Here is a 15,289-nt window from a genome sequence, read left to right on the forward strand (position 1 = left end):
TTCCAAACGGATGTGACTAGAGATAAGCCTCTTAGTCTGTTCAAGACTTTCGTGTCCTTTTAACTGTACATGGGGGTGGCGGGGAGGTGTTACTATATGGCAAATATTTTATGGAATATAATATATGGAATATATTGGACAAGGTATCCTTTTAAATGCTCAACATCCCAGTGAGAAGGTTAAGTCTTTTAAGTCCCAATGAGGTAGGTACTTTTATTAACATCCCCATTTTACAGATGAGAAAACTGAGGCCCAGGGTGTTTAAGTAATGTGCTCCAACTTCATAGCTAGTCACTGGCAAATGAACCCAGAGTCTGGCTCCATGGCTCACTCTTATCCACTATAATATTCTGCCTCTACTTAGGCAGAGGTGGGTTACCTACTATATCCCTGGTAATTATTTTTATTAATTATGTAGGAATTAAGGAGACTTCTGGAGAGTATGGGGAGGTTTGAAGCCTAACTACAACTGGGGTTGCTTTATGTCCCATTCCCTGGGCACAAGCCTAGAACACAAACATCTTTCTCAAGAAAGAACACCTCACTTTTCTTCCTAAAAGGTTTGGAGCCCTGCTCAGTATTATAAATTCAGTGTGCATCTATCACCATCCCTTCCCCATATGTCAATAATACCCCAAAATCTCGAAATAGATAAGTGCTAATTGATAAGGTCAAGACAGTTCTAGGAAGGAAATGATCATAGAAGGATCCGGAAGTGTTCTGAATAACACATCCTTCCAACTTCGACAAGAACAGTTCTCTAAAAGCCATTCAGCTTCTGCCCAGAAAGCTGCCTTAAAATCCCCTACCAGAGTTTAGTGGATGAAGTCATCCTAATATATTTCATGTATGGACATGAATAGCCACACTTTATGCACCAAGGAAGGCAGCTGCCGCAGTAATGTTTGCTGGAGGATGGGAGGCATCCCACAAGTCAGCAGTGATGCGGAGTTCACCCTGGCTCCCCCTGGATGGTCCAGGCACCTGGCAATGGTGCTTCTCACTGTCCACTGCCTTCTGATATCAGGGCCAGCAAAGGGCAAGTGGAGGTGAAAAGACTTAACCTTCTCTTGACTGTGTGGAAGTTAAACCTTCATTTTTCGGTTTCTTAGCTTTTGGTAATCAATAATCCTTTGAGGATACCAAAAAAAAAAAAAAATCCTAAAAATGGAAGCTTATACATAATTGTACACATCATAAATACATATTTTCACAATATGTTTTACAAACCAACGATTAGCATTTCTTGTTCCTGTGAAGACTTTTGAGAAATATTTTTCTAATGATAAAGAGTAAGAAACAAACAAAAACTCATACCGTCTAGCAGGGTGCCAAAGTGTATAACCTGCAAGTACTCCTTTTCTCTCATAAAACCTTTGAGGGGAGTGGCCCAGCCTTCACTCAAAACTTGGACCCACTGAAGATCCAGCTGCAAAACACAAAAAAAGCAGGTGAACCTTTGCATGAGCTCTGTGTTCCAGCCATCTGGCCCCAGGGCAGTCCGTTCTTACTCAGTTGAGAGGAGAATGAAGGCAGAACGTTTTATGTTTTAAGTGTTCCCAGATGTAATGCTGGTTCATGATCTAGGGGCTGGAGAAGTGTGAGTCTAGAACCTTCTATTGGGAAGGTGGCAAAAGGATTCCAAATTGGGATGATTTCTTTAAGCACTTTGGGCTGTATCTATTCTTACAACTTGCGACTGTCTTGAAGATTCACTGTACATTCTTTGTTCCATAATAATTATGGCTTGGCTACATTGTTTTCACCGCTATGCTAGCTATTTGATTGAACTGGGCAAACCATTGACTCTAAGATAAATGTCCAAAATTCTTAGCATGATACTAGCTCTGGCCCTAGGGGCTCCTGTAGGAATGTTCACCTGCCACCACTCCCCACCCAGGAGCCTAGTCACCAACAGTGCCAGGCCATGTGTAGTCTGAACACACACATGGTTTCAATCCCATCCCCCCTTTACCTGAAAACCCTATTCATCATTTAAAACCCAACTCAAAAATTAAGAAAATAAAACCCAGCTTGTGGACCATTGCTTTGAAATCTTCCCTGTCATCCCTAGGATCAAAAGAATTAATCATTAGATTCTCTGAAGTTCCTCTGTACCTTGCAGGCCATTCTGTTATTGGAACTCAAATTCCACAATTATAATTATGTGTTTCTCATCTGCCTGAAGCATTGGAGAACTCAAAATTTATTGTGTAGAGTCAGGGAGCTCTGTTTATAAATTTGTCATGAATTACTACAGCCTGGGGTGTTCATGAGCTGAAGCACGTTCCCAATGTACTCTGCCTCATAAAAATGTCCAGGGTTTTAATGGACCAAGAGGTTACCAATGAAGGCTTGATCACCTTGTATGAACCAACTAACCATAATCTACAGAGCGTGCATGCCAAGTTGCTTCAGTCATATCCAACTCCTTGCAACTCGATGGACTGTAGTCCACCAGGCTCCTATGTCCATGGGATTCTCCAGGCAAGAATACTGAGGCGGGTTGCCATTTCCTCTTCCAGGGCATCTTCCCAACCCAAGGATCAAACCCATGTCCCTTCTGTCTCCTGCACTGGCAGGCGGGTTCTTTACCACTAGCGCTGGGAAGTCCTAAAGAGGCCAAGGTATTCGCAGGGCTGTTTTCTGGGATTGCATCTTAACATCGTCCAGGTGGTAAATCCATGTAACTAAAACTCCCTCTACTTAGACTGGACTCTCCCTGATAAAGGAAAAGTGGAATGCACAGTGTAGAAAAAGATCACGGCATTCATATCACTTTAGATTAGGGTTGCTTTTTGTTTTAGTAAAACTCCTTCTCAGTGGTCCAAGAAACACTTATATTCTGGACAAACTATTTTCTTAGAAACTGTCAACAAATAATTACTGCCCAGTGCTTCCCATGTGACGCTAGTGGTAAAGAACTCACCTGCTAATGCAGGAGACACAAGAGACACTGGTTCAATCCCTGGGTCAGAAAGATCCCCAGGAGTAAAAATGGCAACCCACTCCAGTATTCTTGCCTGGAGAATCCCATGGACAGAGGAGCCTGGCGGGCTATAGTCAGAGGGTCACAAAGAGTTGGACACGACTGAAGCGACTTAGCACACAATGCCTGTATGTTGGCTAAACTGAAAGTATAACAACAACTATATGAAACTGTCCTCTGCAAGTATAGAAGTTATCTTCCTGAACACAAAATTGATCAGCTGCTTTGTAGCACCTCTTGGTGAGAGATATTCTTAGAAAAGCAGTTAAAAAAAAAAAAAGTTGGTGAAAGCAACTGTTTTCTTTATAGGAATTGAATTTTCCTTATGCATACCTACCTTATTGTTGAGGGTAACTGTAAATAGATTATAATGACTGATATTAAGTCAAATTTTCTGTCAGCCAGTTTGCATCCTCTTACCTTGGTAATTGATAACGAAGGGAGTGCTTTGGCCTCAGCTCGGACTTGGTCGAGTTTGTTTTCTGGTACAAAGAGTTCGTGGATGCCTTTGACTACAGTGTGGGGTACAATGTTCTGAAAGGAAGCAGACTTGGTAATCATTTGGAATGAAAACTATATAAAGGACACTTCAGTAAATAGATGATCTCTCATGACTTTGTAAAATCATTATTATTTTTTTTTAAAGTTCAGTCCACCCACCTGCTCCTGTAGAAGCTCTACCACCTGCTGTACACAGTCGCTCACGGAGGACAAATTGGTTTTAAGCACAAGCTCAGGAGTTTCAGGTTTTTCATAATCAGAATCAATACCCGTAAACCCTGCAAAGTAGAATGCTGAAAGTAACATCTGCACCAACAGAACAATGTTTTGACTCAATAAGACATTGCACGTGTTGGAATAAATGTTTTCAACCATTGTGTTCAGATTAAAACAGAAAAGGTCAAACAGCCTTCCTTGACCTCCAGCCATAGGTAAGAACATTTACACGTGTGTTTTCAACAAAACCTGAGCCCAAGCCCTCTGCAGTTAATTAGAATGGAAAAGGAAGACAAGGGGGAGGAAAACTCTGAAAGATTCCTCCTACACACACAGTCACATACATACATCTGTTATAGTTCTCTGAACTTGATTGCTTATGGCTGGGGTGACAGTTCTCAAGAAATAGAAGCCCACATTTTCATAAGCCCATGGAGACATTGAAGATCCTACGGTTTGATAAAAAAGTGTGTGCTATATGTAGTTTTGGAAAACAGTCTTTGAAACCTCAGACAGATTTCTGGGGACAGACATATGAATTGGTGGCATAAGTAAGGGGCAAAGGGCTACTGAGCTGGCCGTCTTACCTTTGATCTCCCCAGCTCGGGCCCGTTTGTAGAGGCCTTTTACGTCTCTCCTTTCACAAATGTTTAGAGGCGCATCTACAAAGATCTCAAAGAAGGGCAGTCCTGCTGATTCATGGATTTTGCGGGCATTCTCACGATCCTGGGAAAAAATTACAGCTTAAGAACGTGAGAAGAGGGACTTCCCTGGTGTTCCAAAGGCTAAGAATTAGCATTCCAATGCAGGGGACACAGGTTTGACCCCTGGTTGGGGAACTAAGATCCCATATGCTGCAACTACTAAGCGCCACAACTAGAGAGCCCACACACCACAACTAGAGAAGTCCACATACTACAACAAAGATACCGCGTGGGACAACTAAGACCTGACATAGCCAAATAAGTGAATAGTAAAAAAAGAAAGTAAGAAGAGGTTTCACAATGAAATTCATTACAAACACTGTACTCTGGTCTTCCATGGCCTTAAGATAACACTAGGGTTTGAGCTGTGCATAGGCGGCAGGAAATTAGCCCTTTAGAGAAGTTTCACTCTAGCAAACAACTCTCCCAAGGACTTTAAAAAGAAAAAGAAAAAAAAAAAAAACACGGAAAAGAATCCCAACTAAAAGACAGGGCTGGCAGCAGGACAGTATTTCATTCGAAGGATGTGTTCAAAGTCATTGTATCTTATTTGTATCTCCAAGCAATTTTGTGCTTTAAAACAAAGCACACACTCCACCTCGTTGATTGCAACATTAAACACACAAAACCTGATGCCTTGTCAATGAACTGCTGTTTTCTTCAGTCAGGCAAGCCCTCTAACTTTTTGGAGAAATAAAAATTACTGAGCTTTAGGAGTTTTCTTGTTTAACTTTTTCTTCCTTTCAACTCTGGCCAAGTGTACTTACCATTGTGAAAGTGGAAGGGTTTATGTCAACTGGTGCCCTGGTATCTGGAAATGAAGGGACTCTCTTTGTATAATCAATATTAAAGAGAGGAAATGAGGGAGCAAGTGAGCGATGAAAGAAGGTGGGGGAAACAAAGTATGACTTTGCTCTGTCGTTCCCCTCCGCCAGCTCCTCACCCTGGCAGTTGGAGAGCTCTGGCGCTGTGTGTGGGAATCGTGCATGTTGCCAAGTCATTTTACCTTTGCAAAAGGAGAAATGAAGCTGGTAATGCAGACCAGACCAGCGTCGGCAAACAGCTTGGCCACCTCTGCAATCCGGCGGATATTTTCCTCTCTGTCCCAAGGAGAGAATCCAAGGTTTTTGTTGAGGCCACGACGGACGTTGTCCCCGTCGAGGGAGTAGCAAGGGATGGCGTGGGAGACGAGATACTCTTCCAGAGCAAAACTGATGGTTGTTTTTCCAGCACCAGAGAGACCTGTTGAGAACAGTCAAGACAAGACTGGAGATGGCTCTGTTTAAGATGATAAATTGTGATTGATTCTAAGTTTTACCTAGTTCAAGAGTAATTAAAACCCTCATGACAATCATTTGATTGACCTCGAATTCAAACCATTCAAATCTAGAAAAAGTGAAATTTACTGAAAGTTAAGTACTAGCATTTCTTTCAAATCTTGAAATAACTATCTGTCCTTTATTAGGATTATACCCACTCCAGTGTTCTTGCCTGGAGAATCCCAGGGACGGAGGAGCCTGGTGGGCTGCCGTCTATGGGGTCGCATAGAGTCGGACACGACTGAAGTGACTTAGCAGCAGCAGCAGCAGCCTTTCAAAGCAGAAGAGGTTTGTCAATAGGGAGACCTTGGCAGGCTCCATACAGTCCCCAGGGGTTCTGCTTGTGAGACAGGCTGGGACCTGGGACACTTTACTAGAGTGCCTGCACCTGAACAAAGGTCTCCTGGAGCAACAGATATAAAGAAACTATAAGAGACTCAAAATAACTATACCCTGGCACAGTTGGAGCAAATTATAAGCAAAAAGATACAAAAACCCCACAAGCCAAGTGTCATTTCTGAGGTGCCTGGGAGCAAAAGCAGGGTACTGCGGCATGATCCCCGCACACAGCACTGCTAAGAGGGTCAGCTGATCACCTAAGCCATACCCCCAGGCCGTCCTGCCCCTCCTTCCCTGTCCCCTCCCCTGGAGGAGGACATGGTAACTCACTCCAGAATTATCGCCTGGAGAATCCCATGGACAGAGGAACCTGGTGGGCTACCGTTCACAGGGTTGCAAAAAGTGCAACACTACTGAAGCGACTTAGCACGCAATGTGATAAATTCCGCTTAGAACATGTCCAGTTGTAGGACAGGAGAAATGAGATTCCCGAATCTCTGGTACATTCTTTTGTATCAGAAAATGAGAGAAATAGTAGAAATTTCCAAACACAGTTAACTGTATGAATATAGATCATTGGAATATTTATTTTAATACATTGAAGTAACACCAGTTATATTTACTGAGAGTTTTTCTAGGGACCAGGACCTCTGCTAAGCACATACATGCTTTATTTCATTCAGTTCTACCTATATCTCTATGAGGAGGCACTATCTTCATTCTTATTTTACAAATAAGAGGCTTAGCGAGCTTGATCCAAAATCACACAACTAATGTAGGTGAAGCTGAGGCCCAACTTCAGTTCCCTAGATTTGAAGAATCTGGTTTCTCCTGATTTGCCTGGTCAGTATCCAACATCTGTAATATGAGAATAAAAAATAAATGAAGACAAGACTTTTTTTGAAAGTAAGAAAAGATGGGGGAAGTATACTTTTGAGATTTTGTTTTTCTCTTCATCTACCAGTTCTTTTTTTTTTTTTTCTTTTCGAGGGTGTTTCAAATTAGGAAAAATGGACTCGGTGTATATGGTTTTTTAAAAAATATGTATTACTTATTTGGCTGTGCCAGGTCTTACTTGCGGCACGTGCGATCTTCAATCTTCCTTTAGCTGTGGCATGAGAACTCACTTGCGGCATGTGGGATCTAGCTCCCTGACCAGGAGGGGAACCCAGGCCCCTTGCACCGGGAGCACGAAGTCTTAGCCACTGGACCACTAGGGAAGTCCCTGTATATATGTTTTGATTCAAAATTTAAATGAACACATGAAGGCAAAACATCCCATGAAGGCAAACACATTGCAAGAAGGAAACGTCTGGAGTGTAGCTGTTTTATCCACTGCTGCACAACACGCCTCTCAGAGGGAACCTGGGGAAACAGATCAGGCATTGAGCCCAGTGAACCTGCCTTCTGGAACAAAGCAGGCTCCATGCTCACTATGTGGCCTCACCCTGGAAAGTGGGAAAGTTGCTGTTCCAGGGATGGATGAAGCCAGGAAACCAAGGACAAGTGCTGCAGGCGCTAGGAAATAACTTGAAAAAGAAGAATGAGGCTGCTTTAGACAGAAACAGGAAAGACTCAGAAGAGCAAGAAAAGATGCAAGGCAGGTCCTTGCTTGTTGTGTTTTTTAGAATTATCTTCAGGTTAGAATAAATCCACATTTGTGAGCAGACAGTAACACATAAGTTCATTTCATAACCCGGATAAACATATCTTTGCATCTAAGCTCATCTCCATGTGAAATATTACGTCTACAAAATGAACCTGGTTTTTTTTTTTCTTTTGAGTCCAGCCTATGTCAGACCTGCATTTCCAGGCATCAGCTTCCTCTACCTATACTCAGAGAATAAGGTAACAGCCCAGGACTAATTCCAGTTCTGTCACTAACCCTTAACTTTGACATTCTGGGGCTATAAAAACACAAGTAAAAGAAGATTCATTTGGTCTCCTTGGTGGGAATGAGTTAATTTTATACAAAGGAACCATCCTCAGCTACATAGAAAACATAGAGTTTTTCTTCTTGCCTGGATTTTAATTGTTTTAAATAAGTAAAATAGCCTCCTAGAATGTGAAAACATCTGAAATCAATAAAGAACATCTCTAATGGACAGCCAAATGCTTGATGTAAAATTAGGAAAGCCTCATTTTTAACTGCCAGTGGACATGGAACAACAGACTGGTTCCAAATAGGAAAAGGAGTACGTCAAGGCTGTATATTGCCACCCTGCTTTTTTAACTTATATGCAGAGTACATCATGAGAAACGCTGGACTGGATGAAGCACAAGCTGGAATCAAGATTGCCGGGAGAAATATCAATAACCTCAGATATGCAGATGATACCACTCTTATGGCAGAAAGTGAAGAAGAACTAAAGAGCCTCTTGATGAAGGTGAAAGAGGAGAGTGAAAAAGTTGGCTTAAAGCTCAACATTCAGAAAGCTAAGATTATGGCATCCGGTCCCACCACTTCATGGCAAATAGATGGGGAAACAGTGGAAACAGTGGCTGACTTTATTTTGGGGGGGCTTCAAAATCACTGCAGATGGTGATTGCAGCCATGAAATTAAAAGACACTTACTCCTTGGAAGGAAAGTTATGACCAACCTAGACAGCATATTAAAAAGCAGAGACATTATTTTGTCAACAAAGGTCCGTCTAGTCAAGACTATGGTTTTTCCAGTAGTCATGTATGGATGTGAGAATTGGACTATAAAGAAAGCTGAGCACTGAAGAATTGATGCTTTTGAACTGTGGTGTTGGAGAAGACTCTTGAGAGTCCCTTGGACTGTGAGGAGATCCAACCAGTCCATCCTAAAGGAGATCAGTCCTGGGTGTTCATTGGAAGGACTGATGTTGAAGCTGAAACTCCAATATTTTGGCCACCTGATGAGAAGAGCCAACTCATTTGAAAAGACCCTGATGTTGGGAAAGATTGAAGGAAGGAGGAGAAGGGGACAACAGAGGATGAGAGGGTTGGATGGCATCACCGACTCAATGGACATGAGTTTGGGTAAACTCTGGGAGTTGGTGATGGACAGGGAGGCCTGGCCTGCTGTGGTTCGTAGGGTCGCAAAGAGTCAGACACGACTGAGTGACTGAACTGAACTGAAATGTGTTTAGGCATGAAATTGAGGATTACAGAATTCCTTAGAGCTGATAGGGAATGTCATAATCAACTTATCCATCCTTTCCTGTTAAAGAGGTGGAAACAGAGACCTGTTCTATGACCTGATGACTGACACCCAAGCTTTCTACTACAGCTCTCGGCCTCCTTCTAATGTTAAAATACACATGGACTATGTATATATGACACATAAAATATGCCACATTATTTTCCTTAAAGTTGTGTGTTACCACCAATTTTTAGTCAAAATAAAATACATTTAGATCTCAACACAGCATACCTGTCAGCCATACGGTACATCCTCGGAAACCACCCCGTGTTCCAACCACCTGCCCTCTCTTATTCCTGCTCACGTGATGGGCTTGATACACGACATTGGTGGATTTCTGCTGGTTCTCCTATGAAACAAGAGAAAGCACAATATTCAATTAATAAAATAATAAATCGCATATGTATACATATAATAAAATAACAGACTACATAGTCTTCCCTAACTAAAACTCCTTTATAACTGGCATACAGAAAGACATTAATTAATTCTACTGATTTAGAAACAGACACTGCCTTTAGAAGACCCATCACAGCCCTTGGAAAGCATAATTTGAATGAGACAACTATTGATACAATGTAAAACTTCTGGTCCCACGACCATTTTAAAATGTCTACCTTTAGCCAATAGTTAGCAGAATATCTTTGTCTCTATAAATGCAAGTTCTTCCCAAGTCCTCTGGGCATGAACAGCCCAAATACACCAGCCGCTGAGAAGTACTAGGGTGAGGCTGCCTGAGCTTCACTCTCTAGAGAGCCATGGAGAAGGGTTAAAGGCCCTTATACCCATTCCTCTCCCACCCAGACATAGACATCAGTGACTAGAAAGTTTCTCCCTGAAATAGGACTCGGTTTTCACAAGCACTAAAATCTGCTTCCACTTTCCCAAGGGTCAGTGCATGAACTTTTTAATCTATAAAAAGCCTTGTAGAAATGGAAATGTACCAGTTATTAGTCTTGGAGGCTAACTCAAATCTCAAATGTCTTTATTTTGGCTCTAATAAAATCAGCCCCATTGAGGGCACAGATTATCTGATCCTGACCCTAAACTTTGGAAGGTATACATGTCTGATGAATAAAAAAGGTAAAATGTGTCAGTAAATACATTTTGTAGTGGACATTTTAAAAAGTAATATGTGAATATGTGATCCAAGGAGGGAAAAGGAGGTGGGCCAGGGAAATTCATAATGATGGTCACATAAAAATTAAAAAGTTGAGAACCACCCATATGTGTCCTTGATGTGGTAATTACATTTCTAATGACATTGGAAAAGATCCAATGCTGGGAAGGATTGAAGGCAAAAGGAGAAGGGGGTGGCAGAGGATAAGATGGTTAGATAGCATCACCAACTCAGTGGATGTGAATTTGAGCAAACTCGGGGAGATAGTGAAGGACAGCAAAGGCTAGTGTGCTGTAGTTGTAGTCCATTGAGTCAGAGTTGGGCACAACTTAATGACTAAACAACAATGATAGATGTAATCCAAGTTGCCGAACTATAAAAATCTATGAAGCCTTTTAAACACTGAACATGTACACCATCAGAGCTAAAAAAAAAAAAAAAAAAAAGCTCCACTATTCTTTGAGCAAGACCCAGAGAGTCTTAGAAAACTCTGGGTCGCATAAGCAACTTTTATATTCTGGAGCAAATTAAATCACCTCTTTATGGTTTTCCTTGGGTGGGGGAGGGGGGAAATCAAGGAAAATACAAATAGGGCTATTTGGAGGTTCCTATAGATAATAGGCTTCCCTGGTGGCTCGGATGGTAAAGAATCTGCCTGCAATTCAGGAAACCGAGATTTGATCCCTGGGTCAGGAAGATCCCCTGCTGAAGAGAATGGCAACCCACTCCAGTATTCTTGCCTGGAGACTTCTATCGACAGATGAGTCCAACAGGTTACAGACTATGGGGTCACACAGAGTCAGACATGACTAAGCAACTAACGCACACACATAGATAATGGATGGGAACATACTTTGTAAATGGCCAAGTTCCCTACAGATGTGGATTCTGACACGATCATTCAGGGGATAGCCCCAGCAGGAGAGTCTGGAGACAGGTGGATTAGGACCAGGAAAACCACTTCAAGACCAAGGAGGAAGGAGCCCCCTGCTGACCCTCAGGGGCCCAGAAAGACAGTGCACATCTGGAGAGGTGAGCATACTAGTGAGGCACAGAGCCCGGCAGAGGGAACAGTTGGCAGGAAACGGCATTATCAGTGTCAGCAGCAGCCAAGGGGAAAGTGTTGAAAGCTGGGATCAGCTGGCTTAAGTTACCTAAAACTCTCCAAGGAGAGAGGTTCTGATCATCCGTCACACAAGCCCAGTTGGAATCCAAGACTTGGAAGGGTTGGGACACAGTCGCAGAATGCAGCACACTAGGCAGCAGGGCTGGCTTGCACGAGAGGCTTCAGAACGGGGACAAATGAGCTTACTCCATGAGATATTCTAGCCGTCTTTTCCCTGGGTGAACAAATTCCCTGAAGGTATCCTGAGTCTTTTGTGTCAAGTACACTTTATGACTCAAGGATAACATTAAGATTTTCTCTCCCTCCATTTCCTTATTAATCACTGTCATTACATTTAAGAACACTGTGTCTGGATATTGGGCCCAAAAGTCCATTCATCTGTTCATTCGCTGATTTTTTTCCCCAGTAAATGTTCATGTAAATGAACTCCTACTAAGTGCCAGAGGCCATACTGGGAATACAGTAAAAAAAAATGAAGCAGAATTCCTGGCAACGTGGGGCTTCCTAGTTGGCACTACTGGTAAAGAACCTGCCTGCCAAATGCAGGAGACCCAGAGATGTGGGTTCGATCCCTGAGTTGGGAAGATCCCCTGGAGAAGGGAATGGGTACCCAGTCCAGTATTCTTGCCTAGAGAATCCCATGGACAGACAGTCTGGTGGGCTACAGTCCATGGGGTCGAAAAGAGTCAGACACGACTGATGTAACTTAGCATGCACACAGACACAGACAAAAAAATTCACGTAACTGGGCCCATCAGAGGAGGAGGGGCAGTCTGAGACATATATATTTCTCTACTATATGAAGTGTATGACTGTTAGCATAACTGAAGACATCTTGAGCCCTTATGGTATCTCCTGTTCTTCTGCTGACCCTGCCCAGGACTATACTGTAGTGTATGGATTCTTTATCCTCAGGGCTTTACTGTAGTTAACAGATATTGTTTAAGAATCATTAGAACCAGGTGACCTCTATGCTTTATTAGTCCCCAAACAATGATGAAAACCTTCACTGATGTATTCCTGATGTCCATAAAGTTACCTATTCAAAAATCTTACCATAGAAATGCATGTCCTATTTCCAAGTGCCCACCTCCACATTCTAGGTTAACTATAATACTGACCCAATAGCCCCTCAATGGTACAGAGTACAGCTGTGAATGCCTCTGGATCATTGTTGACTCAATCCTGATTCCACCCTGTAAGTTGCTGTATAATAAACTGATCCATTGATTATTTGGAGTTGCCTGCCTCATTCTTTTGGTCTCAAGATGCCTTCTCAGTTCAGTGGGCACTTCATGGTCCCTCCGTTCTCTGACATGAGGATACATAAAGAATATTTGCAACTCAATAATAAAGAGACAACCCACTTTTTGGAAAATGGGCAAAAGATTTGAACAGTCTCTTCACAAAGGAAGATACACAGATGAACCATAAGCACATGAAAAGGTGCTCAATGCTATTAGTCATGAGAGAAATGCAAATTAAAATCAAAATGAGGTACTACTGATAACATCTAATGTCAGCAAGGATATGTTCTCATATGTTGGTAGTGGAGGTGTAAAGTGATCCAACCATCTCAGAAAAAAGAAAAAAAAACACCTTTAAGTTCCTTATAAAACTAAATATTTACCATCCCCTATAACTCAGCAGTTGCATTCACAGCTATTAAATACTCAAGAGAAATGAAAACTTCTACCCACAAAAAGACTTATACAAAGAATAAGATTAGTGACTTTTTGGGACAAAAACTGGAAATAACCTAATGTCCATCCACAGGAAAATAGGTAACAATAAAAAAACAAAACTCCCAAATTGTAGAATACTCTTCTAATGGAATACTAGTCAGCAATAAAAAGATGATAATAAATGAAAATATTTTGCTGAGTCAAATAAATCTCACAAAACAACATTACATGTGATTCTATTTATATGACATCCCCCATCAGTGAAAACTAATTCGTCAAAATCAGAACAAGAGTTGCCTCTGGGTGATGGCCATGATGTACATCTTAATAAGGGTTTGAGGTACACAGGTGTTTGCATTTGCCAGAACTCACAGAATGTACCCTTAAGATGGGTATTTCGTTACATGTAAATTTTACCACATGCAAAAAAGAGCCATTTTAAAGATTTTTTTTTAAATGTGAACCTTTTTTAAAGCCTTAATTGAATTTGCTACAGTATTGCTTCTGTTTTTTTTTTTTTTTCTGTTTTGGTTATTTGGCCATGACGCATGGATCCTAGCTCCCAGTCCAGGTGTCGAGCCCACACCCCCTGTACCGGAAGACGAAGTCTCACCACTGGACCGCCAGGGACGTCCCAAAAAAGAGCTTTTTTTTTTTTTTTAAAGTAACCAAATAAGAAAATACCTAATAAGAGTCAGATGGTGGAATAATATTGTTCAACTCTGCTGCATTTGTAGAAAAGGGCTCTGATCCCATCACAGTATGTTTGACCTAAAGGGCTTCTGTCCACCTGTGCATGTGAATGCCCACCAGACCTTAATTTGTCCACAGAGATTTTTTAAAAAATTTCTGTCTTTTAGTTGTTCCCTCTGCCTACAGGCTGAGATCCAGAATAAACTCCAGGCTATGTTAGTCTTTTATGGAAACTTTGTTATGATCTTATTAATTGCTTCGCCAAGTGCTTCGTTTTCAAAACCATCAGAGTCCACTGGAAGGACCTGTTCTCTTATGGTATATAATAGTTAACCTCTGAACTTATGGTTCTTAATAACTGCATTTTAATCATGGGTGTTTGTCCAGATTTTCTATTGCTCCAACAATGTTTCGAACAAAGATTTTCTATTACTCCAACAGTGTTTCAAACAAACAAACAAAATCTTTTCAGATTGCCAGGTACCGGGAGGGGGGGGGGGTGTTTGTTTCGGGAAGATATCTTGCTTCTTATTAACCTCAAATTTACTCTTGATTTTCTCCAAAAGACAAACAAATAAAATAGAAACAGATGTTTTGAAGACTATTTGAACTGCAGAGGGGCAGGGCAGCTGAAAATTTTTCCTTGTTGAATGAAACGTTTCCTCCCTTCTTGAGAGCATATGGTGTTCTAAGCTTTGGAAAGAAAGTGGCTGCCAGAAAAAGGATTCTGTCTATGGAAAGCAAAGCACATGTTAAAGAAAAAAATGCTTGCTTCCCTCTGCCCCGCAACTCGCCTAACACTGTCACTTAGCAGGAAGTGGCCCAGAAACCACAAAGTTGGTGGCATACTTCTATTCTGGATTCCTAAGGCGGGGAAAAAAAGGCAAAAATCCCTACCTTCTTCCAGGTCACTGAAACAGAAAAACACCCTCCGGCATGCACAGGAGTCACAGAGAATGGATTTTGGAGTCAAGCAAATATGGGTTTGAAACCCTCTTCATAGCCTACTTGCTCAGTGACCCTGGGCAACTGATGAATATTGTTGAACCTCCGTTTCCTGTACTGTAAAATGGGATTCAGAATAGCTTCTTTGTAGGGCTGCTGAAAGGATTAAATAATTGTCCATATAAAGTACCAAAGAAAACATAGGACACGGTGATATGTTGAGGCTGGTGAGGCAACGGTGGCATTAATCTACTCTGGACACAGCACAGTAGTTTGAGGCTGAAGTCACCCAGATTTAGGAGTGTTCTAAGGCTTAGTCCCACTCTAAGTCAAGTCTAGAGGTTGTGGAGCTCATGATCAAGTCAGACAATGGCTAGGAGAACACTTTGTAGGGCTGAAACATCACACACAGACATACACACATGCACACGAGGATGTTGCTGCTATTCCAGGTACCATTTTCTCTCGCCCAAAGCCCAGCC

At 41.8% G+C, this 15,289-nt stretch overlaps 1 protein-coding gene across 2 annotated transcripts in view; it reads right to left on the reverse strand.

Moving 5' to 3' along the window:
- PAPSS2 (3'-phosphoadenosine 5'-phosphosulfate synthase 2) overlaps positions 1-15,289 on the reverse strand; it is an 84,193-nt gene that overhangs the window by 25,472 nt on the left and 43,432 nt on the right. For both annotated transcript variants that reach the window (XM_043476100.1, XM_043476101.1), the window contains exons 2-7: positions 9,470-9,587; positions 5,417-5,652; positions 4,294-4,432; positions 3,650-3,768; positions 3,410-3,523; positions 1,318-1,429 (exon numbers count right to left, since the gene is read on the reverse strand). In XM_043476100.1, the coding sequence (XP_043332035.1) occupies positions 1,318-1,429; positions 3,410-3,523; positions 3,650-3,768; positions 4,294-4,432; positions 5,417-5,652; positions 9,470-9,587 (838 nt within the window). The remainder of the gene's footprint in view (positions 1-1,317; positions 1,430-3,409; positions 3,524-3,649; positions 3,769-4,293; positions 4,433-5,416; positions 5,653-9,469; positions 9,588-15,289) is intronic.

The sequence above is a fragment of the Cervus canadensis genome, chromosome 8 (genome assembly GCF_019320065.1).
Source record: "Cervus canadensis isolate Bull #8, Minnesota chromosome 8, ASM1932006v1, whole genome shotgun sequence".
Classification (NCBI taxonomy): domain Eukaryota; kingdom Metazoa; phylum Chordata; class Mammalia; order Artiodactyla; family Cervidae; genus Cervus; species Cervus canadensis.